This window comes from Hypanus sabinus, chromosome 4 (genome assembly GCF_030144855.1).
Source record: "Hypanus sabinus isolate sHypSab1 chromosome 4, sHypSab1.hap1, whole genome shotgun sequence".
Lineage (NCBI taxonomy): Eukaryota > Metazoa > Chordata > Chondrichthyes > Myliobatiformes > Dasyatidae > Hypanus > Hypanus sabinus.
In genome coordinates, this window is record NC_082709.1 from 142,431,042 (window position 1) to 142,453,117 (window position 22,076).

At 40.8% G+C, this 22,076-nt stretch overlaps 1 protein-coding gene across 1 annotated transcript in view; it reads right to left on the reverse strand.

The window, feature by feature from the left end:
• Nucleotides 1–11,188, reverse strand: part of LOC132393232 (gamma-aminobutyric acid receptor subunit rho-1-like) — a 43,353-nt gene extending 32,165 nt beyond the window's left edge. Inside the window, exons 1-2 of the mRNA XM_059968228.1 lie at nt 10,938–11,188; nt 8,699–8,805 (exon numbers count right to left, since the gene is read on the reverse strand). Coding sequence (XP_059824211.1) covers nt 8,699–8,805; nt 10,938–11,059 — 229 coding nt within the window. The 5' untranslated portion in view covers nt 11,060–11,188. The remainder of the gene's footprint in view (nt 1–8,698; nt 8,806–10,937) is intronic.
• Nucleotides 11,189–22,076: the final 10,888 nt, after the last annotated feature.

The window sequence follows — 22,076 nt, forward strand, 5'->3', positions numbered from 1 at the left end:
AAAAATTACTTCAGTTAGAGGGTGGTAAATCTGTGGAAATTGTTGCCATGAGCAGCTGTGGAGGCCAAGTCATTGGGTTCATTTAAGGCAGAGATAAATAGGTCTTTGATTAGCCAGCACATTAAACAGTATGGGGAGAAGGCAGGGGAGTGGGGATAACTGGAAGAATTTGACCAGCCCATAATTGAATGGCAGAGCAGACTCGATAGGCTGAATGGCCTACTTTTGTTCCTATATCTTATGATCTTACAGGTGCCTCAGACTACCGAAGTGAGAGGTTAAAGATATTAGTGAAGACCCCAATCAGTTGATCAGAACCGGTTTTCTGTGCTCAGCCAGGTACCCTTTCAATCAGATGGCCATATGACCATCCTTGCTCTATTAGATTATCAGGTCCTTCTTCAGCATCATACCTAAGAATCTGTTGGCCAAGAGTCCTTGGCCATTGCTAAGAAGAGAAACCTTCTTTCTCCCCTAAGGAGTTTTCTCCTATTTGATTTGAGGATATCAATCATGCCTCATGCAAACTGATGTTCATGATTTCTGTAGCCAACGTACCAGCATTCAGAAGAGAAAATCCTCTGTGATTCAATCTTAAGCTAGTAGTAAAAGGGCCGCGGTTCTAACTAATGTAAGTTAGAAGGTAGAACTTAGAACAGTACACATAGCAACAGACCCTTCAGCCCACAGTGTTATGCTGAATTAATTCAATTAGTAATCAAGCCACCAACTAAGCTAATCCCTCTGCCTATACAATGTTCAATGTATCTTCATTTCCTGCCTATTCATCTGCCTAACTCAGAGTCTCTTGAACAGCACTATCTCATTTGCCTCCACCAGCCTGCACATTCCAGCAGGCAGCCACCACTCTCTGCATAAACAACTTCACCCACATCTCCTTTGAACTTACACCACCCCCATCTTAATTGCAGGCCCTTTAGTATTAAACATTTTAGTACTGTGGAAAAAGATACTGTCTGCCTTTCAATCTTATAAATCTTTATCAGATCTCCCCTCAGCTTCTACCACTCCAAAAAGTAAACAATCCATGTTTGTCCAAACTCTCTTTATAGTAAATTCTGTCTAATTCAAGGAAGCATTAGGGTGAAACTCTTCTGCACCCTCTCCAATGTTTCGACACCCTTCCTATTATGGAGTGGATAGAATTGAATGCACTGTTATGAGTGATGAACAGACCTGATGGTCAATGGGGTGCAGAGTTAACCATTCCCAACCCCCCCTCCTGAGAACTACGAACTATTGCTGTTGCTATGCTGCTACTGAGAGAGAGAGATAAAGCCCAGGCAAGGACATCTGCTACAGATAAGAGGGGGAGGGAGACTGTTGATTTACTGTATTATGACTCTTCCTGGATTATTTACCTTCCACTACAAGGACTTTACTTTGCTCGTTAATATTCCTAAGGAGACAGCAGGAGTGGCCTGATTTGATGGACACGGTCATTCAGAGTTGATGGATAGCTGAGACCCCGTGAGTGGGGATAAAAAGACAGGTCTGGAGAGACACCCTTCAGACACACCAGTGGATTCTGACTGAGTGTTGGGAACCCACAGAAAGGTGGGGGCTTCGGAGACCGAACCAGGAGATCAGTCAGTTAAACTCACAGTGTTACAGCAAGGAAAGGTGGGGACTTGTGTGTGTGTGTCCACTCATGCCAGAGTGATGAGTCCACCACAGAAGAATGGTCTAGCTGAAGACCAGAGAGGTCATAACTGAATGGCCACAACGACACGACGGATTAAGAAAGCCACAAAAGGTTTGCCTGCTGCAGCAGTTGCTGTTACATCTCGCTCGCTCGCTCTCTCTCTCCAACAATTTCAATACAACAACCATAACTATATCAGCATTTATGAACTGAACTCTAGACTTTCCTCTGACAATTCATTTACCCCTAGACATCAATAGAGCTTGTTTATTATTGATTATTACTATTATTCCTACACTTTTAGGTTTATTACTGCTAACTTGTTTTATATGTATATTTGCATTTTTGATATTGTATTGTGTAGTTTACTAATAAACACCTTTAGTTTGGTACCACCAGACTCCAACGGATTCTTCTTTCTCTGCTGGTCTGACTCCCAGTTACGGGGTACGTAACAGCACCAATCCAGATTGGCCCTAACTACAGTGTTACAAAGTTGCAACCTAAAATTTCTTTCTCTTGAGTCCAGCTTGTTGACCAATAAAGGCAAGCATGCCATATCCCTTCTTTACCACTCCAACCACTATAGCCACTTTCAGGCAGTATGCACTTGGACCCCAAGATCTGTTAAGGGTCTTGCCATCGACATTGTATCGTTTCTTCACGTTTGGTTGCCCAAAGTAGAACACTTCACACTTGGCCATCTGCCATTTGTCCACCCATATTTGAAACTGATTTTAATCCTGCAGTATCCTTTGGCAGTCTTCTATACTACCCACAACACCACCAATCTTTGTATAATCTGCAAATTTACAAACCCAGGTATTTACACTTTCATCCAGATCATTTATGTATATCACAAAGAGCAGAGGTCCCTGCTAGGGAGACTTTAAAATGTGACTTTTGACACCTCCTCAAAGAACTGAATCCCTGTACAAGGTCATGTTGACAGTCCCTAATTAGGCAATGATTTCCCAATTGCTCACAAATCCTGTCCCTACCAGTGCTTTCCAATGACATCCCCACCACTGACAAGAGTTTCTTTGGTCTATAGTTTCCAGGATTATCACTATTTCCCTTCTTGAATAATGGATCAACATTTGTTACTCACCAGTCCTAAAGGATCTTACCTTAGGCTGGAGAGGACATGAAGATATTAATCAAGGCCCCAGCAATCTCATTTCTTACCTCTCTTAAAAAACCTGAGATTTATCCCATGAGGTCCTGGGGATCTATGTTTCTTAATGTTTTATAAGAGTCCCAACACTTGCTCCTTTATCTCAAAAAGCCCAAGCAAATTATACTATCCAGACTGATCTCCCTATCCTCCATGTCCTTCTCCTCAGTAAATATTGATGCTTGAATTTCTTGAAGCCTTACCTAAATATTACTCCGATATCAATCCTATACCTCCCTAATGGAGGATCTTGAGCCAAAACAACTATTCCTTGTATATTAGAAAAATATACAAGTAGCATTATACTAACATGCAATAGAAAAAAAATTACATGTAGATGGCATTGCATGAGCATGATGCACCATGCTGCTGATCTACAGAGTTTCATAGTCTTATGGTTAATAGGCAACTTATGGTGGGACAGATACTTAAAAAGATCAGTCGTCTATCACATGAGCTAGTCATATGGTCATGCAACTCTTCCCAGCTTTCCTTGAAGTTCATCCTCAAAAGACTCTTCTTTGACTATCCAAAGAACTTCATCCTCATGCTAATGGCCCATGAAAATTTCCTTGAAATTTTCTCCTCTAACTGACTGTCACATTTTGCTCTGAAGTTGGATGGGAATGAATGCACTGATGCCAAATGAAAAGCTTTGCCACCACTGCTAATGCCATTTTGCATTTGTTTATAATGAAGATAACCCTTTCAAACTTTGCACAATGCCAATTAGTTTAGAAACCTATGAAGTTGAAAAGTTTGTCCATTTTGTCAAGTGCTCAAGCAAATGTACTTTGAGGCAAAGCATACAGAATGGTAATCATCACTTACCTCAATAAGAGTTTTACTAAAACTCTAACTTTCTTCATTAGTATAGCTTCCAAGTCTGTAAGTCTATGAGTTTGCCTACTCAACCCATTTTGTCCATTCTTTGAGCTCTTTGAACTCCGGCATTGAGTACATTTAAAAAGTTTGAGAAGCAGACCTCTGAAGCCCCTACAAGTTCAAGCTGATGGTATTTGCATTTAGTATCAGAGACCATGAATTGGATTATACAATATAACATAATAGCATTGAAAAGCTCATATAAATATTCTTTAAAAATCTTTTCTGTTCTATAATTCTACAAAGAAAAATATTTTAATGTGCTTTTTGAAGTGTAAACTCTGTTAAAGTATAGGAAACAGCAGTCTATTGCATCCATGCTTTCATATAAAATAACATGAAATGACCAGTATTCCTTAAAGGAAACCAGTCATAATTCTATTGTTTATTGTTTATACAGCATAGTTATATGGAATCCATGCAAAATAACAAACAGGATCACTGTTAAATATTTCATCTAAAAGACAGCATTTCCAACAGTGCTGTACTTCCTTAGATAGATAGATACTTTATTGATCCCAAAGGAAATTACAGAGTCACAGTAGCATTACAAGTACATAGATATACAAATATTATAAGAGAAGTAAGAAGGAATAAAAAAATATTATTATGAGAAAATGGCGGCACGACAGCAGTGCATGCAGCCACTCCAGGAATGAATATCTGTTATCTGTAAGTAGGGGCCATGTACAATCCTGATTTGATGGGGACGGACGTGAGAAGCACGAAGGAACATCTGGTGAAACTTCTGACATGCCTATTTCTCTGCCGCTGCTACTATGCAATCGAGAAATCTCCAGAAAGGAAGGCCCCAAATCCTCGGCTTTGCCTGTTGCTTGGTGGCCGGGGCTGAGGGCAGAGATGGTGCTCGGTGTCAGAGGGCTGGTTGGAGGCTCGAAGTTTTTCGGATGGACTCAGAGTTGGCTGTGGTCGGATACTTCCAGAGGCTGTATCGGGAAGCTTTGCGGCGCTGGAGGTTCACGGCAGGAAGAGTTTTTCTTCCTTCTACCATCTACGTGAGATGATGGGCTATCGATGACTTTGAGACTTTCTTTTACTGTGTCCATGGTCTGCCCTTATCAAATTATGACATTGCTTTGCACTGTTGTAACTATATGTTATAATTATGTGGTTTTTGTAAGTTAGTCTTGGTCTGTCTTGTGTTTTTGTGATATCATACTGGAAGAACATTGAATCATTTCTTAATGCATTTCTTAATTTCTAAATGACAATAAACGAGGACTGAATGTCCTCACAATCTAATCTAATAAGTAACCTGCTGTGAATATTGGTGTGCCACAGGGATCAGTGTTGGGTCCATTGTTACTTGTCATCTATATCAATGATTTGGATGATAATGTAGTAAATTGGATCAGCAAATTTGCTGATGATACAAAGATTGGAGGTGTAGTGGACAGTGAGGAAGGTTTTCAAAGCTTGCAGAGGGATCTGGACCAGCTGGAAAAGTGGGCTGAAAAATGGCAGATGGAGTTTAATACAGATAAGTGTCAGGTATTGCACTTCGCAAGGAAAAAACAAGGTAGAACATACAAGGTAAATGGTAGGGCACTGAGGAGTGCAGTAAAACAGAGGGATCTAGGAATACAAAATTCCCTAAAAGTGGTGTCACAGGTAGATGGGTAGTAAATAGAGCTTTTGGTACATTGGCCTTTATAAATCAAAGTATTGAGTATAAGAGTTGGAACGTTATGGTGAGTTTTATAAGGCATTGGTGAGGCCAGATTTGGAGTACTGTGTGCAGTTTTGGTCACCAAATTACAAGAAGGGTATTAATAAGGTTGAAAGAGTGCAGAGAAGGTTTACAAGGATGTGGCCGGGACTTGAGAAACTGAGTTACAGAGAAAGGTTGAATAGGTTATGACTTTATTTCCTGGAGTGTAGAAGAATGAGGGGAGATTTGATAAAAGTATATAAAATTATGATGGGTATAGATTGAGTGAATGCAAGCAGGCTTTTTCCACTGAGGCTAGGGGAGAAAAAAAACAGAGGACATGGGTTAAGGATGAAGGGGGAAATGTTTAAAGGGAACATTGGGGGGGGGGGTTCTTCACACAGAGTGGTGGGGGTGTGTAATGAGCTGCCAGATGAAGTGCTAAATGCGGGCTCACTTTTAACATTTAAGAAAAACTTGGACAGGTACATGGATGAGAGGTGCATGGAGGGATATGGGCCAGGTGCAGGTCAGTGGGACTAGGCAGAAAAATGGTTTGGCACAGCCAAGAAGGGGCAAAAGGCCTGTTTCTGTGCTGTAATCTTCTATGGTTCTATGGTTCTCAAACAGTCTAACAGGAGGGAGGTCATCACTTCCCTGGCTATAGGTTGACTTATTATAGAGCCTAATAGCCAAGAGTAAAAATGACCTCATATAGTGCTCTTTGGAGTTATCTAGTTATCTAGAGTCCATTATTAAAGATGAAATAGTGGCATAGCTAGATAGCAGTGATAGGATTGGGCCGAGCCAGCATGGATTTACCAAGGGCAAATCATGCTTGACTAATCTATTGGAGTTTTTCGAGGATGTAACCAGGAAGTTAGACAAGGGAGATCCAGTGGATGTAGTGTACCTCAATTTTCAGAAGGCATTTGATGGTCCCACATAGGAGATTGGTGGGTAAAATCAGAGCTCATGGCATTGGGGGGAAGATATTGACATTGAAAACTGGTTGGCAGATAGAAAGTAAAGGGTAACGGTGAATGGGTGTTTCTCGGAATGGCAGGTGGTGACTAGTGGAGTGCCACAGGGCTCGGTATTGAGACCACAGCTGTTTACGATTTACATCAACAATTTAGATGAAGGCATTGAGAATAACATCAGCAAGTTTGCTGATGATACTAAGCTGGGTGGCAGTGTGACATATGATGAGGATGTTAGGAGAATTCAGGGTGACTTGGATAGGCTGAGTGAGTGGGCAGATATTTGGCAGATGACGTTTAATGTGAATAAATGTGAAGTTATCCACTTTTGGAGTAAGAACAGGAAAGCAGATTATTATCTGAATGGTATAGAGTTAGATAAGGGAGAAATACAAAGAGATCTAGGAGTCCTTGTTCACTAAAGGTGAATGAGCAAGTGCAGCAGGCAGTGAAGAAGGCTAATAGAATGTTGGCCTTTATTACAAAGGGAATTGAGTACAAGAGCAAGGAAATCCTTCTGCATTTGTACAGGGCACTGAGCCCACACCTGGAGTATTGTGTACAGTTTTGGTCTCCAGGGTTAAGGAAGGACATCCTGGCTGTAGAGGAAGTGCAACGTAGATTCACAAGGTTAATTCCTGGGATGTCCGGACTGTCTTACGCAGAGAAGTTAGAGAGACTGGGCTTGTACATGCTGGAATTAAGGAGATTGAGAGGGGATCTGATTGCAACATATAAGATTATTAAGGGATTGGACAAGATAGAGGCAGGAAATATGTTCCAGGTACTGGGAGAGTCCAGTACCAGAGGGCATGGTTTGAGAATAAGGGGTAGGTCATTTAGGACAGAGTTAAGGAAAAACTTCTTCTCCCAGAGAGTTGTGGGGGTCTGGAATGCACTGCCTCGGAAGGCAGTGGAGGCCAAATCTCTGGATGCTTTCAAGAAGGAGCTAGATAGGTATCTTATGGATAGGGGAATCAAGGGATATGGGGACAAGGCAGAAACCGGGTATTGATAGTAGATGATCAGCCATGATCTCAGAATGGCGGTGCAGGCTCGAAGGGCCGAATGGTCTACTTCTGCACCTATTGTCTATTGTCTATCTTAGTCTAGTACTGAAAGTGCTCCTCTGTTTAGCAAAGGTGGCATGCAGAGGGTGAGAAACATCCAGAATTGCCAGGATTTTCCGTAAGGTCCTTTGTTCTACCACAGCCTCTGGTGTGTCCTGTTTGACTCCTATAACAGAGACAACTTCTCTAATATGTTTATTGAGCCTGTTGGCTTCACCTGTGTTGATGCCATTGCATCACACCACCATATAGAAGATTGTACTGGTGGCAACAGACTAGTAGAACATGTAAAGGAGGGGCCTAAATATTCCAAAGGACATCAGTCTCCTCAGGAAGTAGAGGTGACCTTGGCCCTTCTTGTGCTGGTGATTCACTCAAGTCTATCATCCACATTCACCCCCAGGTACTTGTAGGACCTCACTACACCCAAGTCCTCACCATCAATTGTAACAGGGAGCTGTGCAGGCCTAGTCTTCCTAAAGCCCAACACCATCTCCTTTGTCTTGAGCTGCAGGTAATTCAGCTTGCACCATTTGACAGAGTCCTCCACCAGGGCCCTGTATTCATCTTCCCATCTTCCCCTAATACATCCAACTATTGCTGAGTCATCAGAGAATTTCTGCAGATGACATGACTCAGTGCTGTATCTAAATTCTGAGGTATATAGGGTAGACAAGAAGGGAGGCAATACAGTTCCCCGTGCTTATAGCCACTTTTGTAACAGACTGAAAGGAAGGCCTGGATTTATGTTTTCCCATTGTCTTAATGAACTTGGCCTGGATTTATGTTTTCCCATTGTCTTAATGAACTTGAACTTAAAACTACCTGACTCAAATGGGTCCAAATACCGAAAGGTTTCTTTTGTTTAAACCACCCTTCAAATGCTCAGTAAATTGTATTCTAATGATAAACCATTTTTCCCAAATCCAGTCATTTTCATCTCATGTCTGGGAAGTTCACAATTACCATTTACATCGGCCACTCCTGACATTCTGTAAACCATGTTTACAAGTAACACACACAAAATGTCAGAGGAACTCAGCAGGCCAGGCAGCATCTATGGAAAAGAGCGAGCAGTTGACATTTTGGGCCGAGACTCTTCATCCGGATCAAAACATTGGCTGTTTTCTCTTTTCCGTGGATGCTGCCTGGTTTGGCTGAGTTCCTCCAGCACTTTGCATCTGTTGCTTTGGATTTCCAGCATCTGTAGACTTCCTCGTCTCATTTATTTTTTTATAAACCTACCTCCAAATCCGGGTCTCATTGCAAAATCATGATCGTCTATTCGTAGGAGTTGCTCAGATTTCGTTAAGTGACTTTTGGTTGAATCTGATCTCTTGCTTTCTGGTCGACTGAAGGAAAGTGAAACAAGTTTTTACAATGTTATGAATAAAATATAAAACAAACTCTATTCAGAAGCATCGGATGTCAGTTATTATAATAAAAGAAATGGATTTTTAAATAATTAGAAAGCACCAATATTTTAAATAATCCTTGCAAATACAAGGGCAAGATTGCAGGGTGTGCAAGTGATATTAACAACTGAGACTGACAGGATAGGATGAAACAAGTGAAAATGAAACCTTTAATCTGCTGAGATCCCTTGCTGACTTTTCCTTCAGCTTATCATACATGCAGAAGCAAAGGCAGTTTGTTTATGCAAACATTTCTCACTGATAGCTCTCCGAGGAGCAAAATATCATTATGAAAGGGTCACTCATGGAACTTAATGAAACATTCACATGATATTAGCATTTGACACAGGTACATGGATAAGGAAGGTTAAGGAGATGAGAGGTAAGTGCTAACTCAGTGACGTACCTTAGTCAGATTCAACAGGTTGGGCAAAATGTCTACATATGTGTTATATAACTCTGTGATTCTCTGACCTGAATGAAAAGAGCAAGCAACTGTGGTATCTTTAAGGAGACAAATAAATACCAGTCTAAACCAGAAAGTGAATCAGAATTGTTAAACATGTGAAATTGGGAGAAAGAAAGATTTGATTAAAAGGGTTAAGAGACAAAAAAAAGAAGCGTTTCTATGTTTTACCTTTTTAATTATCCATTTATATTTAAAATCTGAGGGTATTGCAGGTGACATAGAGGTTGATGGTGTCGTGGATAGTGTGAAAGGTTGTCATAGGTTTTTGTAGGATGCAGAGCTGGGTTGAGAATAAACAGATGGAGTTCAATCCAGAAAAGTGTGATGTGATGCATTTTGGAAGGGCAAAGTTAAAGGAAGAGTACAAGGTTAATGGTACAATTCTTAATAGTAAGGGGGAACAGAAGGATCTTGGGGTCCATATTCATTGATCCCTCAAAGTTGTTGTGCAAGTTGAAAGCGTGGTTGAGAAGAAGTATGGAGTGTTGGGCTTCATTAGTCAGGAGCCATGAGGTAATTTTGCGGCTCTATAAAATTCAAGTTAGACTACACCTGAAGTATTGTGTTCAGTTTGGGTCAGCTCATTATAGGAAGAATTTGGAAGTTTTAGAGAGAGTTATGTGCGAGAGAAGAGTTAAGTTGATCTTATAGTAGGTCAGCACAACATTATAGGCTGAGGGGCCTGTACTGTGCTGTACTGTTCTATATGTGTTCAACATGAAGCTTGCAATGAAGTAATTAAGACATACATTTTTGTAGGCTCCCATAAGACCCCTTTGGCAAAACTCAAGTTTAGTAGTTATCTATTGCATAGTTAATGCAACACTATGCCGTTCTGTGCTTTTCAATGCCCTTGTCTCTCATGGACCTGAGGGTGGTTTAGAATATCTGGTTAAGCCACTCTGGCAAAATAATTCTACATTTGATCTGAAGTGACTGAGCCAATTGTATTAATGACAGGTAATAAAATAAAGGACTGATGGTCTTTCCATTATTTCTAGTCCATGGAGTTGACTGTTCTTGAAGAAAACTGTGCACACGTTTCTTCCATCTTTATTTTGGAAGATTTACCTTAGAGTTGTCTCATGAATGAACGATGGAATATGTGGGCATTGAGTCAAGTTGAAGGTCAATGAGATTGATGATCTAAAGCACTGCAATTCAGCTGGGGTACACTTCAGTGAACAGGATGGAGACCAGATTGGTAAGATTCAGAGTTAATGATGGACACGTATTGTTCAGAGTTAGGTAGTACAGTGCCATGCTGGAGAGGCATCCTTCAAGATATTTGTTCAGAATGATGAAGACAGTTATATAAGAGAAAATAAAACAACCCCATCAGAAAGCTATCCTCAATTGCTATTCCAAGTAAATGAAATGAGCTTCTAGGTAAACAGTTTACATAAGACAGTCTTCATAGAACTGAATATGCAGACCAACTGTGACAAAAATAAACAAAATCAAATCATTCTGCTAAAACAAATGGCAAAACTGAATAAATAATTGCAACCAAGAATAACAACCTTTTTAATGTTAAAAAAAAAAGCCAAAATGGGAAATCAAATACTTCTACATTTCCTTTTCACAAGAGGCTACTTACCTTTCTCGCTCGACTGCCTGAGCTGTGTGCTGCTGGTGCTGTTCCTTGGTGTGACGGGCATTTCCAATCTCCATTGCAACTGGCAGCAGAGTGAAAAATATAAGCTCACAAAAGATAAGCATAGCTTTTACTGCACAGGTTTCTGTTCAGAGACAACCAAGGTAGCTCAAGGCGTCATGTCAATGTAAACAGACTGCACAACAGATCCATCAGAAGTGTATCAGTCGGTCTTAATATGGGGCACATTTCCCCTTCTTGCTTTCTATTCTTCAATTCTGAATCTGCTTTTAGTCCGGCAGGGAAATTTATTCTTAAAATACAAGATAAATCAATTACCCTTGTAGAATTAACCTGTTCTGATGCCCAGCTGGAATCAGTCTTTTTTACGATTCAGGCTTACCATATTTGTTTGACGATAGTCATTTTAAAATCCGACTCTGTTGCTATTCCTGAAAATGAATGCATGCAAAATGCATTTCAGAAAATGAGTGGAATGACCTTAATTCATTTTAATCCTCTTTATCGCCATCCAAATACGATGCCGAAAAGAGTCCAGTAACAGTGAAATCTGATGAAGCTGAAGAGGAGTCGCTAGAAAAGCTCACTGTGCTCCTAGCTGGGAAAATTTGGACACGAAAGATCTTGCAAATATGATTAGAACCATCAAATGGATCCTCCCCATTTAGAAAACCACTATTCCGTCAAGTATTTCATTGGGAAGAGTTCATTTTAATATTTACTGGACAAGTGTATTTATATATCTTATCAAATATTCTTGTGTTGTTATCAGAAAAAAATTATAAATGTAACAATATAAATTGTGTTATTATGTCCATAATAACGTCATGTTGACATTGATCCGTAAATAAATTTATGGCAGTACTAATCTCTGAGACTAAAACTGGAATGAGGCAATTGCTCCTAATAATCATGGATGTAGAAGACCTTGAAATCTTCAGAATTGGGAAAATTTATTTACTCATGATGATTGGGAGGGTGTTAACTAGAAGCCTGGCATCATTATCTAAAGGTGAACTTTCACCATGCGACAGGGAATTGGGACAAACTGATTTAATTCTGCAGATCTTCCCAATCCTTTGAAAATGAGAATTAATAATCAGCTTATCACGCAGTGGCTTGGTGAGGAGGAAATATTCCTCAGTCCAGAATAAGTGCTCATTGGAAGTGGAATCCTGCAGTCGCACTTGACTATTGTGGGTAAACACTTCTGTCCACAAAATCACCCACTGGAGTGCTCAGCACATTTAAACTTTCGAAAACAGGGAGGTTCTGAACAAACTGCTCCGAATAAAAACCGAGTCAGAGGGGGCAAGCTTTGTGGAACAGCAAGAGGGTAGCAGTAAGATGAAAAGGTGAGGTAAAAGACTACACCAGCAAGGGATCTGTGAGAGATGCATTGAATAAAATAAAATATAAATGCTGGACAGAAGTAGATTTTTAATGCTCAGCTGTGTGGGAGTAGAGGGAAGCAAATAAAAAAAAGAAATAGGATTATTTATTCAAAGAAAGGATGGAATATTAAATGTCGCCTTTTGTGCATTGGTGTTCCAAAGTGCTTTGAAGTACTGTATAGTCTTCCTCGTACACACAAGAGATTCTGCAGATGCTGGAAATCCAGAGTAACATATGCAAAATGCTGGAGGCACCCAACAGCTCAGGCAGAATCTATGGAAAGAAATAAGCAATGAACAGTCCGGGCTAAGGCCTGCCATCAGGACGGAAAGGAAAAGGGAAGAAGCCAAAATGAGTAGGTGGAGGCAGGGGAATGAGGAGAAGCTAGAAGTCTGGTGGGTGGAGGAGGGGATTGGAAGTGAGAAGCTGGGAGATGATAGGTAGAAAATTTAAAGGGCTGAAGAAGAAGGAATCTGATAGGAGAGATGAATGGACCTTGGGAGAAAGGGAAGAAGGGAACTAGGGGCAGGTGAGGAGAGGAGGTTAAGAGAGTAGCCAGTGTGGGGAGTGGAAGAAGAGAGAAGGAAGAGGGGGAAAATTACTAAAAGGTAGTGAAGTTGATGTTCATGCCATAAGGTTGGGGGCTATCCAGATGGAATATGAGGTTTTGCTGCTCCAATTTGAGACTGGCCTCATCTTGGCAGTAAAGGAGGCCATGAAGCAACATGTCGGAATGGGAGTGGGAATTGGAATTAGAATGGATGGCCACTGGGAAGTTCTACTTGCTGAAGATGGAGCGAAGGTGCTCGACAAAGCCGGTGCCCAATCTATCAGATTCCTTTACACTGGGGACCGCATCAGGAGCACCAGGTCCAGTGGATGACTCCACCAGATTTCCTGGAAGGACTATTTAAGGCCCTGAATGAAGGAGCAGAGGAAGTGAATGGGCAGTTGTAGCACTTCTTACACTTGCAGGGATAAGCACCAGGTGTGAGATTAGTGGCAAGAGATAAATTGACAAGGGAATCGTGGAGAGAGCAAGCCCTGTGGAAAGCAGAGAGTGGGGGGAGTGAAAATGATTTTGCTGGTATGATTCCTTTGATGATGGTGTAAGTTTCAGAGAATGATGTGCTGGATGCAGTGGTAGGTAAGGACAAGAGGAACTCTATCCTTGTTAAGGCAGCGGGAAGATGGGGTGAGGGTAGATGCCTGGGAAATGGAGGAGATGCCAGTGAGGGCAACATCATTGGTGGAGGAAGAGAACCCCTATTCTTTGAAGAAAGAGGACATCTCTGATGTCCTGGAAAGGAAACACTCATCTTGACAACAGCTGAGGTGGAGATGAAGGAAGTTAAAAAAGAGAAAGGCATTTTTACAGGTGACATGGTAGGAAGAGGAACACACATATAGACAGCTGTGAGAGTCAGTAGTTTTACAAAAGATATCAATGAACAGTTTGTCCCTAGAGATAGAGACAGAGAGATCAAGAAAAAGAAGAGAGGTGTCAGAAATGGACCAAGTAAACATAAGGGTAAGGTGGAAGTTGGAAGACAAGTTGATGAAATTGACAAGCTCAGCATGAGTGCATAAAGCAGCACCAATGCAGTCATCAATGTAACACAGAAAGAGATGAAGAGCATTACCAGTGAACCAGTGAAGGCTTGGAACATGGACTGGTCCATGTAGCCAAGGAAAATGCAGGCATAGCTGGGGCCTATGCAGGTGCCTGTTGGAGAAGTCAGAAGAATCCAAAAGGCATTCCGTCTGGGTAGCCTCCAACCTGATAGCATGAATATTGATATTTCTAAAGTCTGGTGATTTCAGAGTCCGGTAAAGTCAGGATGTTGTTCATTGACCATAGCTCAGCATTTAACACCATCATTCCCAAGTTACACAACCTGGGCCTCTGTACATCCCTCTGCAATTGGATCCTCAACTTCCTAACCAGAAGACCAATATCTACTCCTCGCTGATGATCAACACTGATGCACCTCAGGGGTGTGTGCTTAACCCACTGGTCTTCTCTCTCTATACCCATGACTGTGTGGCTAAGCATAGCTCAAATACCATCTATAAATTTGCTGATGATACAACCATTGTTGGTAGAATCTCAGATGGAGACGAGAGGGCGTACAGGAGCAAGATATACCAACCAGTACAGTGATGTCGCAGCAACAAGCTGACACTCAATGTCAGTAAGGTGAAAGAGCTCATTGTGGACATCAGAAAGGGTAAGACGAAGGAACTCATACCAATCCTCTTAAGAGGGATCAGAAGTGGAGAGAGTGAGCAGTTTCATGTTCCTGGGTGTCAAGATCTCTGAGGATCTAACCTGGTCACAATATATCAATGCAGCTATAACGAAGGCAAGACAGTGGCTATACTTCATTAGGAGTTTGAAGAGATATGGTATGTCAACAAAAACACTCAAAAACTACAGGCTGCATCACTGTCTGGTATGGGGGCGGGGCTACTGCACAGGACTAAAAGAGCCTGCAGAGGGTCATAAATTTGGTTGGCTCCATCTTGGATACTAGCTTCAGGGAGCGGTGTCTCAGAAAGGCAGCATCCATTATTAAGGTCCCCCAGCACCCAGGGCATGCCCTTTTCTCACTGTTACCATCAGGTAGGAGGTACAGAAGCCTGAAGGCACACACTCAGCGATTCAGGAACAGCTTTTTCCCTTCTGCCATTTGATTCCTAAATGGACATTGAGCCCTTGAACACTACCTCACTGTTTTTATATATATTATATCTGTTTTTGCACGATTTTAATCTATTCAATATACATATACTGTGATTTGTTTATTTATGTATATATTTATTTTCCTTCTATATTAAGTATTGCATTGAACTGCTGCTGCTAAGCTAACAAATCTCACGGTACATGCCAGTGACAATAAACCTGGTTCTGATTCTGATTTTCCCCCTCTCTCTTCCCCTTCTTCCAGTTCTCACTATTGTTCCTTCCTTATCACTACTCTTCTCCTCTCCTGTCTATCATCCACCCCTCGTGCCCCAATTCCTTTCCTTTCCCTCATGGTCTACTCTCCCCTCCTATCAGATCCCTTCTTTTTTTACCCTTTCCACCTATATCTCCCAGTTCCTCACTTCATTCCTTCCTCTCCCATCCACCTGGCTTCACCTATCACCTTTTTAGCTTGTACTCCTTCCCCTCCCCCTATCTTCTTATTCTGGTACCTCCCCCTTCCTTTTCAGTCCTGATGAAGGGTCTCAGCCTGAAACAACTGTCTATTCCTTTCCATAGATGCTGCCTGACCTGCTGAATTCTAACAGCATTTTGTGTGTGTCACTCAGTATTTCGAACATCTCCAGAATTTCCTTTGTTTCATCTTCTCCATGTCACTGGAGGTATTACCAGGTATTCGAGGTGGTTCTTACACCTCAAAGGTGTACTAATGAGTGAAATGGTCATTGTAAATTCCATCTAGAGTGAAGTAAATGACTAAGGAATCACAGGGGAATTAATGGGTGCAAATGAAAAAGAATAGAATTCTGTGTAGCATCTTCGTAAGGAGGGAAATGAGGCTCTGCTGCAAGCCCCGATGGATCAAGTGGCCTCCTTTTTGTTGTAATAAGTGGGCGATGTATGCACAGGAGTTTATACGATTTGTGATCTGATTCCAAGGAGATTTAAAAAACAAATCCAGATGTGTTTTAAATAAAAAGAAATGTAGGTCTGTAAGGCAGCAGTGGTAGAAGGAGAGTGAATAGTTTTGCCAAAGAACTGGGAATAGGCATCTAGAACAAGATGCCTCCTAAAATGCTGTATGACTTTATGCGATGGAATCATATGAGTTTATATTTTAACAGGAATGTAAAATGTCAGCATCTTGGGCACCCATTATGAAAAGAGAAACAGGTTAACATTTCAGTTCAGTTATTTCCAGAATTACCTATTTTTTCCAGCAAAGCCAATATTTGTCTTTCATGTTAAAGGCAAGTGCCTGATAATAGACATGAATGCAGTTTTTAAACAAATTTGGTGCATTAATTAACTTTCTATGCACCTTTTCTATTTCAAGTAATTTCAAATTGTTAAGTTGCAAGCTGCACATCACTTAGGGTATTACTCAGGACCTTTCTTCAATGCATCAAAAATTCCTTCTCAGCAAATTAGAATATCATAGGTTTTTGTAGAAGGCTCAATCAATAAGAATTCCTTCATGGGCACAGCTATTTAGTGTAGGTTTTGCTGGGTCATTATACAGAATTACTTGTGATTTCTGCTTCCATATAATCTGATTTCACTTGAAATCTAAGCACACCATTGTATGTCCTCCTTTAATTTTCTGATGGAACACACACTGTTACTCATAACGCTTGCTGTTTCCATGTTGGTAAGTAGTAATTAAAATGTGGATTAAAAATATTAACAATCTCATATTTACCCACCTAAGCCTTATTAGTGGCTCTGTAGATAGCCTGACATTTTCCAGATCTACAGAGCATTCACTCATCTGTGAATTAAAACTTTTCCTGGAAGGAGGTTTACAGCAGGTTCATTCAGGGTGCTGTTCATTTGTAATCTCTCTGATATAGAAACATAGAAAACCTACAGCACAATACAGGCCCTTTGGCCCACAAAGTTGTGCCGAACATGTCCCTACCTTAGAAATTACTAGGCTTACCCATAGCCCTCTATTTTTCTAAGCTCCATGTACCTATCCAAACATCTCTTAAAAGGCATGAATTCATTTAAAAAAATAAGCAGTGATAAAATACCGGTATGTCTTTGATGAGAAATGATTTGTATGTACCTTGGCATAATATAGTTGACATTTTAAATGCTTCACAGGCATTTATTTACAAACATAACTACCTGAGCTTTGTAATTTCCCATATACAAATGATTAAAATGTCAGCATTAATGTAAATTTCACAAACCATATTTAAACAATCGTACTTACATCATTCAGGCTGAGTCCTCTTCAGAACTATTTTGAACTATCAGAATAACCTCTAAGTGTAAAAACAATAGACCTTTGTGTTAACACATTTATGTAGCCCACAAACCTGCATGCTTGCAGCATCTTCAAATCTGAACATTTAATATGACATCATGAGAAGTAAATGCACATGTGCAAAGTTGCACATGAAGTAGCTTTTGGAGGATGACTGGTTCAGCTGATCATCTTCACCATCCAACATCATAATAAATCAGAATCTAGCCTTTGGAACCTACTCTAACATTATTTGTTTGAGGAGATTTGATAAGTCACCAAAGACTAGCAGATTTCTACAGATATACTGTAAAGAGCCTTTTGATTGGTTGCATCACCGCCTGGTATGGGGGGCTCCAGTGCACAGAATCGGTAAATACTGCAAAGGGTTATAGACTCAGCCAACTCCAGCATGGGAACTAGGCTCCTCACCACCAGGTGATGCACCATCAATAACTCTCTCTGAGACGTAAAGGCGAGATATCGGCTTTTATTGACTGGAAGAAGGACCAAGCAGTGGTTGACCACCATACTACATCCTGGAGACAGAGGGGCCGGGCTCAGGCCTCAATCGCCTTTATACCGGGGTCTGTGGGAGGAGCCACAGGAGCAGTCAGCAGGGGGCGTGTCCAGACAGGTATATGTAGTTCACCACACCGGGAACAGCTTCAAAGAGTGATGCCTTAAGAAGGAAGTGTCCATCATTAAGGACCCTGACCATTTAGGATGTGCAGCCTTCAGGGTGGAGGTAAGAGAGTCTGGAGAAGTAAAGTCACCATTTTAGGAACAGCTTCTTAGGTTGAGTTTATTACTTACATCCTTCATACACATCAGGAGTAAAAATCTTTAGGTTGCATCTCCATCTAAATGAGCACTGTGCAATTTATGGTAACTTATAATAAATAGAATGTACAATAGGACAATCAATATAACATTGAAATACAATTATATCAACATGAATTAATCAGTCTGATGGCCTGGTGGAAGTTGTCCCAGAGCCTGTTGGTCCTGATGTTTATGCTGTGGTACCGTTTCCTGGATGGTAGCAGCTGGAACAGTTTGTGGTTGGGGTGACTCAGGTCTCCAATGATCCTTCAGGCCCGTTTTACACACCTGTCTTCGTAAATGCCCTGAATAGTGGGAAGTTCACATCTGCCGATGTGTTGAGCCATCCACACCACTCTCGGCAGAGTCCTGCGATTAAGGGAGGTACAGATCCCATACCAGGCAGTGTATAGCCAGTCAGAATGCTCTCAATTGTTCCCCTATAAAGTTCTTAGAATTTGAGGGGTGATGCCAAACTTCTTCACCCGTCTGAGATGAAAAAGGCGCTGTTATGCCTTTTTCACCACACAGCCGGTATGTACAGACCACATGAGATCCTTGGTGATGTGCATACGAGGAACTTAGAGCTGTTCACCCTCTCAACCCCAGATCCACTGATGTCTATAGGGGTGCGCCTGTCTCCATTCCTCCTTTGTTTTTGTGACACTGAGGGAGATCCCATCTGCCATCAGATTTCTGAACAGTCCATGAAACAATGAACATTACCTCACTGTTTTGCTTCCTTTTTGCACTATTTATTTTCAATTTCTTTTTGTAACCTATTGTAATTTTTATGTATTGCACTGTACTGTTGTTGCAAAACAACATATTTCACAACATGTCAGTGATAATAAACAATTCAGATTCAGAATCTGAAGACATTCTTAAAGAAATTATCGTACTTCCACTTCTCTGCACTGATGCAATATCCTTTGATTTCTTTAATATCCAGAAATCCATCAACCTCGGTTTTGAATGAGCATCACAGACCGTTAGAGGTAGAGAATTCCAGAGATTCACCACCTTTGGGGTAATTTGTCCTTATTTCGGTTCTAAATGGGTTAGATATTATTCTGAAGCTATGCTTTGTTTCTAGGTTCTACGTCCAGGAGAATCATCCTCCCTCCACCTGCCCTATCAATTTTAATGTGATGACACTTTTTGCAGCTTCCCCGCTGTCTAAATTCAAGACAGTACACATCTAAACCTCTGAATCTCTCCTTTTGCACCAAACCCACTATTGCAGGAATGTATCTAGTAAATCTTTCTTGCACCCGGTCCATGTGAGTACATCCTTTCTTCAAGTAAGGAGACAAAAGCTGAACCCACCAGGGCCCTAAATAATTAGAGTACAGCATCTTTATTTTAGAACTCATAATAAGGACCATCTTCCTAATCGCTTGCTCATTTTAAACTTTGGGTTCCTAAACACTCTTTTGTCTTTTTTATGCATTAATGGCATGACTTTCCATCTGTCATAATCTCTCCAACTCATTTGAAGTATATTCACAATCTCCTCCCTGCTCACAATCCCACCCAATTCCCAATTTTGATTCATCAGTATTTGGCCACTTCAACCAGCTGCATAGATTGTGCCCCTCACTGCAGTACCCAACTGGTCATGGTCTGCCAACCTGAGGAAAAAGAGATTTCTTTTTTGTCTAGTTATCAAGCTCCTTCCTGCAATGTTTAATGGCCGTTGGCAGACCAACATAAGGTGCACTTACTGTCACCTACTGAGTTGGAGTGTGGAGCAAAGAGGCAGGAACTATGCCCACTAAATACCCACACACCTACAAACACTCGACTAACATCAGTGCTTTTCATAGTCAAATACGCACTTATGTACATTACGATGGCAGTGATATCCTAACGAACTTTCTGTGTTAAACTGTGTTTGTCCCAAAGATTTCAATTTAGCAATCAGATGTTTCCTTTGCACCTCATAGGAATGGCTTTCAAACAAAATATATGCTGCACCATTTCTTGAGAAGTGCACTCCCTGCAGATGCCAGTATCGTGCATATTGTAATTCTGAACAAGGAGTTAGCCTGGTATGTCCAATATGTAAAAGTGTAATATAACTTCTTTTTTTATCCCCATCTCCCAGTTCAATACCTACCATCCTCTGAATTTTATATAAATGCCATCCTTTCTTTATCCCAACTTTGTTGCCAAAATGATTGAATTCACTTTGTAATTATGGTTTTCATCTCCTCTTTATGCAAAGGCACCACTATGTTTATATCTGTAATTTCAAATAATTTCTTGGCTGGGATTTGAAGTACCTGTTTTAATAGATGTTAAGACTGAGAACGAATGAGAGCACCAAAGTACAAAACCAGGGCATACTTCTTCAACCCATTCCAAGGTTAAAATAATAGCAAACTTTTCAGATGTGAATACTGATATTTTGATAATCTTTTCTTTATAGTCACCTGAAACTTTGGAACATAAACAGAAACACTTGTACAACCTGTCACTGATCTATCTGTGTAGATATGTAAGAATCAATTGTATCTGCACCCCAATCACACCCAACTAAATACCTGACCACATTAAGGGCTGTTATAGACTTATCTAGAATTTTATTCACATATACCTTCCATGTTGACCTTGTGTCTATCCACATATCTAGAAACTTTACCAGTACCATATAACTTGAGATCAATTGTGGATGGATTTTCTTTCAGAAAAACAAATAACTTAAGTCCTTGCAACTGAAAATTTAACCCCCCACCGACATCCCTGTTCCTCTACTTCATTAATAGCTGTCTGCACTTTCCTAACGATATCATTTATATTCCTGCCTCTCGTCCACACTGCACCATTATCCGTATATAATGATTTGGAAATGTCTATGCCAACGTTTAAGAAAATGATATCGTTTATCATAATATTAAAAAGGAGTGGGCTACACAGACTCGCCTAAGGATTCCCGTTATCTATCTCATACTCCTTAGGGAATGCTGTTCCCCCCCCTAACTTCTATTTTTCTATCACATAAAAAATCTTGAATCACATTGAACATTCTACCAACTAATCCCATCTTTTCAAGCTTAAACATCAATCCCTGTGTCCATAACATATCATAAGCTTTTTCTACATCAAAGAATATTGGTATCACTGAATCTTGATTAACTTCGGGTTCACAGATATCGGATTCCAAATTTAACACTAAATCCATGGTCATTCTCTCTTTACAAAGTCCATATTAGTGTATAGCTAATTTTCTATGACTTTCCACAAAATAAGAAAGCCTTGCTATAACCATTCATTCCATTCTTATATACGTATGTGTGCAGTGAGTGAACTAGATTTATAACTGGAAGGATCTGATTGATTCTTCGGAGGTTTCAATATAGGGACAACAACTACTAATTTCCAGGAAACAGGAAGTCACCCTTCAACCCATATTTTATTGTATTAAAGAATTTCAAAACCAACATGTCTGATAACTGTGTGAACATATTCTCACCTTTCTCCAGCCATCTAGATGCACGGTAGACTCTGGAATTTCTGCAATGCTGGTTCTGCTGGCCCACCACGATTGCAGATGTACATCAGTTTGTTGCTGCCTGTCCTCAATGTGTCCAGTCGAATTCCTCGAACTAGCATCCCTCTGGGCTCCTGCAGCCCCTACAAGTCGCTCAAGGCCTCATGGTTCCACATCACTATGGATTTCATCAAGTGTTTTCCACTTTCAGATGGGGCCACAGTGATCATGACAGTGGTAGACCAGTTCTCCAAGGTGGCCTACTTCATTGGCATCCCCTAACAGTGTTTAACATTGTCAAACACGTCAACATGTCATTCATCTCCACGGTTTCCCTCAGGACATTGGGTCAGACCAAAGCCCACAATTCAGCTCCAACTTCTGGCGAGCCTTTTGCTCCCTCCTCCGCACCTCAGTGAGTTTGTCCTCTGGCTATCATCT